We start from the raw sequence: 6,777 nt of genomic DNA on the forward strand, positions 1-6,777 counted from the left end.
ATGCCATCCTAGAAGTGTACAACTTTCTTTCTTCTCCAGAACAGACATGAAGATTTTTAGAAGAATATTTCAGCTCTTCTGGTCCATAAAATGCAATTGAATGGTACCCAGAACTTTGGAGCTCCAAAATGCACATAATTGGAGGTACAACTCCAGTGGTTAAATCCATATATTTAGACGCTATCTAATCGATTCTGGGGTGAGAACAGACAAAAATATAAATATGGAAATCTTAACATCAGCCGTACCTGTGGCAATCGATTACACCTACTAGCGCCATCTAGCGCTCTGCACATGTGTCAAGAAGTGTGAGTTTGAAGTCACGATCGTGCCTAAAGACTGCAAGTACAACATGTACAGTGAAAACGGAGTTACATTTTGGTCTGTTCTCAAACAAAACCGATTAGATTGCTTCAGAAGGCATTGATTTAAACACTGGCGTCGCATGGGTTTGTTTTATGCTACCTTTATGTGCTTTTTGGAGCTTCAAAGTTTTGGTCACCATTCACTTGTGTTGTATGGACCTTACAGAGCTGAAATGTTTTTCTAAAATTCTTCATTTGTTCTGCAGAAGAAAAACGTTACACACTGGGATGGCATGTGGGTGAGGACAAGATGAAAGAAATTTCATTTTGGGGTGAACTATCACTTTAAATCCTTGTTAGTTTCAATTCCTTTAAAATAATATGCTACCATGGGTTTACAATAGTAAGACTAACTGTAACTAATTATGATATTTCAAAGATTCGTGTTCAATAAGCTTTCAGGGGAGGAAAATATACCAGTGGTTAATGTTAATACCACTAGGTAGTCATTGTTTCTAAATGTGCTTAGGATGCAGTTTTTCAGAACAAATATTTGTTTTGTTATTTTATTGAAACCATTAGCATAAAACCAAACCTGTGGTTAATTAGTCTTAATACAAATATTAGCATTTTCATAGTTTATAGTAATTGAAAACATTTTAATCCCTTTCAAGTTACCACACAAGTTGTCTATTATACGGAAAACACTATATTGGAACAATATTACCTAGATATATATTAGTGAAATAAAATAAAAACAAAGAATTTGGACATGCGTTGTGCCGCTCCACAGCGCAGGGTGGCAGACTGAGGCAATTAATGTGCAGCGAAATGTCACGGAAATGTATACGCAACCGACAAATACAGTTTTAATTCAACATTTCTTGTGCGAAATTGTAGTTTTAGAAGCGAATTTGTCCATGTCATGCTAAACTTCCCGCGGGTCTCTTTGTTGTAGTTACTCGCAATCTTCCCTGCACTTCCGCGTCTGGTAATAGATGTAAAGCACAAAGATTATAAGAGTATGGAAGATAACAAGGTAAAGGCAAAAATAAACAAGTTGCTTTAAAGTTATGAAGCTGGAGTTAAAAAAGCGTCGACCTCGAAATGTTTCGATCCACCGCTTCTAAGGGATTTAAAGAAAGCGTTGTATTTACACTCATTCATGACTGATTGTGTCTGTTTGTGCAGAATTTCAAAGGTCCACTTATAATTGCTTTGCAATATAACGACATATTTGACCTGCATTCAATCTCAACCTCGACCAACACAGATGCAGAGCCACTACCCAAAGGAAGAGCATTCACTTTTATAAAGGTAGGCACGACCATGAATGCTTTCAAGCACTAATCTGTGCATGATCATACTCAATATTGTTTTGAAAGTGTGTGATCTCTTTATGGAGTATAGGCTGTGCAAACAGTGAATGAGAAACTTGTGAGCAAGAACAAGACAGAGTCTTTGCTTTTTGAAGTGATCCTCTATGCAAAGGAGTGTTCAGAACAAATCAAAATGAAGATAGTTGAGAGCGTAAAGCATTATGGTGAGACTGTTTTTGGTGAAGTTATTTTTAATATGCAATTATTGCTGAAAAGTGATTAATGATGCATGCCAAGTACTTTTATCACACTGCTTTTCCATCACCAGGTCTAGAAATAGGCAAATTTTACTTTTGCAAAAAGGAAGAGCTCATGAATACTCTTCAGTTGCACAAAGTTAAGCTGTTCCTCTCTACTGACGGGGATGACATCTATAGAGCTCTACATACAGGTAGAAACCCCCATTTTGCATGAATCATGTCTTTTTATTTCAACGAAATTGATTTTGTTTGCATTGATTTTGAGGATTTGTTGTTGGAGTTAGGCTAGTCCATAAATTGTGCTGATTGGTGCTGGTTATAGAACTAATCTTTGCCTATTTTTGTTGCGTTTAGGAATTCCTGCCGCTCTGCTGTACGATCAAGCAGATCAAAATGCAAGTGATCAATTAAAGATCATTTTCTCAGGTGATATCATTGGATTCTCAGAGGATTCACTTGATAGTCTTTCACATTTTGGATTCAGTGAAACACAAATACAGACTTTCAAAGCCGCAAAGGTAAATCATGTATGATTTAAATTTCCACATCTAATGCTATTTTGTTTATTAATGTTTATCAGTGTTTATTTGTGTTTAAATTAAATGATAGAACTCTAGATAATGATCATGCACATTTACTCATTCCAATCGTCCCTATGTCATTTAGTGCATTCATTTACAGTAAATGACAACGGATTGTCAATCACAGCTTTAATGCATCTTGGCATGATCTCTACCAGTCTTTCACATTACTGACTTCATGCCACTCCTGGTCCAAAAATCAAGCAGGAATTGTATTCAATCTACATGTTGATGTAATCCTTCCTCATGATCACAGCGTGTTTTCATCAGCTCAATCGGAGACTAAACAGTATTAAAGTGTGACTAGATTCACGCTGCATGCAGGCCATTTGCACATCACAAGCCGTTGAACTATTTAGCCATTTTTGGTGAATCACACCTACAAAGTCCTAAAACTTTATTTCCAGTTTTATTTTACATTTTGATTAGACTTAGATTTTTTTGTTTTCTCTTTTAATCGTTTAATGTAATTTTGAGTGTGACTGGTTTTAGGAGTGTGTACCTGTTGCTGGGTTGGAAATTTCAATGATGCATAGTGGTGTTTTCCTTATTACATCACGTGTTGTTCTGAACCACGGAATGTAGGCTGTAATCCTCACAGCCTGACCGAAGCGAAGCAGGCGTGTTTACTTTTGTGATTATACGACCGTGAAGCGCTGCCGGCTTGTGATATGTGAATGGCTTGCACGCGCTGATCAAGATGTAGATTGGACTGCAAGTGTGGAATTTCATCTAAATAAAATGGTCTACACCTCTCTCGCTGTTCCTGGCATGCCAGTGATTACCCCTCCGCGTGCTAATGTCGGCACGCTTGCCATAGGTAGCCGACCCCATATCTATATGTAACGGTAGCCAGCTGGAACGTGCTGTGCAGTGTGTGCAACCTCACTCTCCTGGCCTCAAGATGCGCACTAGCGACAGACACTAGAGACCGTAGCCTTTTGCCTGCTCGTTAGAGTGCCCGCCTCCCATGCTGGAGACGGCGGTTAGAATCCTGTTACAAGCGGGTCAAGCAGGACCGGTTACAGTGGTGCCATGAACCGGATGGGAGTGCGGTTTATGGGGGTGAGTGTAACAGGAGCCAGCTGGTGTGTAAACCTCACTCCCCTGGCCTCAAGAGGTCACTCAAGCGACAGACACTAGAGGATGTAGCCTCTTTAGCGCACCGGCCTCCCATGGTTGAGACACCGGTTCGAATCCTGTTACAAGCGGGTCGAGCAAGACCGGTTACATGTAGGTCTAAGGCCTATTTACACCGTCCGTATTTTTGTAACAAATATTCGCTCTGAGTGAGCTTTTGAATAGGAACAATGCATTCCTACGGTACTATTCACATTGGGTCTGACAAATCATACACTGACAATCGAATAGGTGACAGTGAATAGGCCTTAAGACATAATCTTTTTTATAAAGGGAAACAAACCAATCAGCTTCAAGATGAATCACAACAGGGCAAACTTTGTAACAAAAAAAAGTATATGAAACAAAGGTAAAGACAGGGACAAAACGATGTCCTTTTCGTCTTTCATGAGGGAATGATGTAATTAACTAAACAACAATAGTACAGTATAAATCTGTTTACTTACTCTTTGCTTTTAAGGATAATTAAGGGAAACCAACTTTATTTCTATCTAGTTTGTAACAGTGACTTCTCTGATTGGTGGAGCTCTCTTCAGGATTATGGGTAGTGTGGTTATTTACTGTGTAGGCCAATTTGCCTATTAAACTTGATTTTTTGAAAATGAGGTTGAAATCACATTGACTTGAGGCTTCCACAGCATATATTTCATCACTTAATAATATCAGAGCAGGAAGGTTTATGGAGCATTATCACTACAAACCTATGTATAATATGTCTCATGTCTTGTCCTGTCCCTCTCTTGGCAGACCTGCATGAAAGAGTTTATAGTTCTGATGGGTGAGATGAGGCGGAGGTTTGGCCATGAAAACAGCCCTCTCTGCATTTGTCTTATAACAGCATGGGGCTCTAGAAACGTCTGTGCCTTTGCCTTGAAAACTCTACGAGAATTGGGTCTGGATGTAGACGAGGTGTTTTGCATGGCCGGAGCTCCATGCGGTCCCATACTGGCTGTAGTGAAACCCCAAATATTGTGGGACGGTGGACTTCACACTCTGAAAGACATGTCCACCCAGTCTTGAGTGATAGTCGTGCCATTGGACACACATAAAATGTGTTTCTTACTTTTACTTTTTAAAGGTTAATGAGGTGCCAATTCTTCTTGTAGTATAGTTCACACAGGACAAATGTTATGGTTTCATCTGCACTATATTGTAATTGCTTGTTTAGTTTAAGGATGTCATTTCTGTGCCACTAATGTCACCACATGGAAGTGCAAAAATAATTACCCTCCCCCATATTCCATTGGTTGTATAACAGATATTCCTGTCCTAAACTCACACTATTGGTCAAACCACTCTTGCTGTATTTGAATACAAGAACGTGTCCTGATTGGAAGCCTTGTACTGTTACACTAATTCACTTTTTCTTTTTTTTTTTTAAAGGATTTATTGAAAAATAAGGAGAATTGATGTGGGCTATATTGAGTTTAATACATGACACAATTTAGTAAAACATTGTCAATATTAGTTAATGAATGTTTTTTTATAATGGTAAATAGTTTGCATCTATGATTTATACATTGCACATGATGTAAGAAGCAATCTGAATCATACTTTTTTTAAATACCTCTAAAATCTACTGAAATAAAATGTATCCGTAAGCACAACACAGTGACATGAGCAATGACTTGGCACAAACACAATAACATATTCCACATATACATGGGAAATACCAATATCTAACATGTCAGCACCATATTTAGATGTGATATCATGGCTTAGGTTTCAGTAAGGCACTACTTATGTCATAGTTCCAGCTACAGAACTATTTATTTATATATATATATATATATATATATATATATATATATATAAGGCTGAAACCAGATTATAAAAAATTAAAAAAAACATGAATGGTTATATGGCATTTTGTAGCTGGAAAGTTTTAAAGCAATATTAGTTCTGTTTTTGTCTATAAGTGAAAATTTCTTGCACATTTCTCAACAATAACGAAATAAAATGGTAAATAAAAAAGCAAGGATTACGAAGATATTTTGTTGCAGTCATGCTATAACATTGTTAATAAAAAAAAAAGGGTTTCATCTTTGGCTCAACATAGTAAATAAGTAACACTTGTACAGACTGATAAACAAATGAATAATAATAAAAAATGACATTTCACAGGTTTGAAATCACATGATGTATAGATATCTCTCACTCAGAAAACACAAAACTGAAAGTTGCACATTCATTCAAAGTCTTTTAAGAGGCTAAAATAAAGGTGTCTTTACACAGCCGAGTTGATCCTGCTCTGTGCCTGATTCAAATCTGTGTAAAGATGCAATGCAGCATAAAAGCAAGCCAAAATTAAGCCTGCTCTAACCCATAGTGTCATGCTAGAGCTTATATTTCATAATTTAGTTTAATATTTATGGTATCATTTCATATTTTCATTCCTTTCATATTTCTATTTTCAAAATGGTATATTTAAAACATTAATCTCATGTTATGATTGCAATTGTAATTCCTGTGTAAATGCATTTCTGCCTGCTCTGAGCAGCACTGCACAGTCTGTGTAAATGCAGCTTCTGTGCCACCATGGCAGTGTAATGATAGCTAAAGAAGCCAAAGTCTAGAATGAAATAATACAAAAATATATTTGATTCTGAAGTAATTAATGCTTCATCTACACACGTTATTGAAATGACAAGTCTAAGGGTACCATTTCGGTGGAAAATACACTGATACAGTAAATATTAAAATAAAATAAAAACATTTGGTTTGTATTTAAAATGATCAGCTCTTTGTGGTGAATAGGTGATCAAGTATTGCAAAAGGTGAACTTGAAAAATGTGTTGAAGATGTTTGCAAATCAGATTTTTGGCCATAAATGAACATTTATAAAATAATAGCTCACATACTGTATGTCAGCATGTACTGTATGTACACATTCAAATTACACTTATTTATAAAAATATATGTTACACATATTATGTGTTTTAAATGTGTTAATTTTTCATATCAGTGTAAACAATATTTGACCAACATCATGTTTATGTTTTACATATATAGCCATATGTCAGACTTCTGTATGGAATTATCCATGGTAAACGTTTACCACAGCTCAATACTGGAATTGGTTCAACTTTAAGTTCACCGTCTGTTGTCTTTTAGTGCTTGGAGTAGCAACGGATCATATTCAGCCAACCGCTTCAATGAAGAAGGTTTTATA

The 6,777-nt window shown here is 36.6% G+C and overlaps 1 protein-coding gene across 1 annotated transcript; it reads left to right on the forward strand.

Annotated features, from left to right (window-relative positions):
* Nucleotides 1–1,125: 1,125 nt before the first annotated feature.
* Nucleotides 1,126–4,640, forward strand: LOC127640174 (cytosolic 5'-nucleotidase 1B). Its single transcript, XM_052122599.1, has 6 exons — nucleotides 1,126–1,344; nucleotides 1,497–1,622; nucleotides 1,716–1,848; nucleotides 1,953–2,075; nucleotides 2,239–2,402; nucleotides 4,353–4,640. Exons 1-6 carry the CDS (start codon nucleotides 1,330–1,332, stop codon nucleotides 4,623–4,625), a joined length of 834 nt encoding a protein of 277 aa, XP_051978559.1. The 5' UTR covers nucleotides 1,126–1,329; the 3' UTR covers nucleotides 4,626–4,640.
* The last annotated feature ends 2,137 nt before the right edge of the window (nucleotides 4,641–6,777 follow it).

The sequence above is a fragment of the Xyrauchen texanus genome, chromosome 49 (genome assembly GCF_025860055.1).
Source record: "Xyrauchen texanus isolate HMW12.3.18 chromosome 49, RBS_HiC_50CHRs, whole genome shotgun sequence".
Taxonomy (NCBI): Eukaryota; Metazoa; Chordata; class Actinopteri; order Cypriniformes; family Catostomidae; genus Xyrauchen; species Xyrauchen texanus.

Excerpts from the sequence above, each read along its gene's own strand:
- LOC127640174 (XM_052122599.1), top strand. Across the intron at positions 1,849-1,952 it reads TGAGAGCGTAAAGCATTATG|GTCTAGAAATAGGCAAATTT; the intron begins GTGAGACTGTTT and ends TTCCATCACCAG. Across the intron at positions 2,403-4,352 it reads AGACTTTCAAAGCCGCAAAG|ACCTGCATGAAAGAGTTTAT; the intron begins GTAAATCATGTA and ends CTCTCTTGGCAG.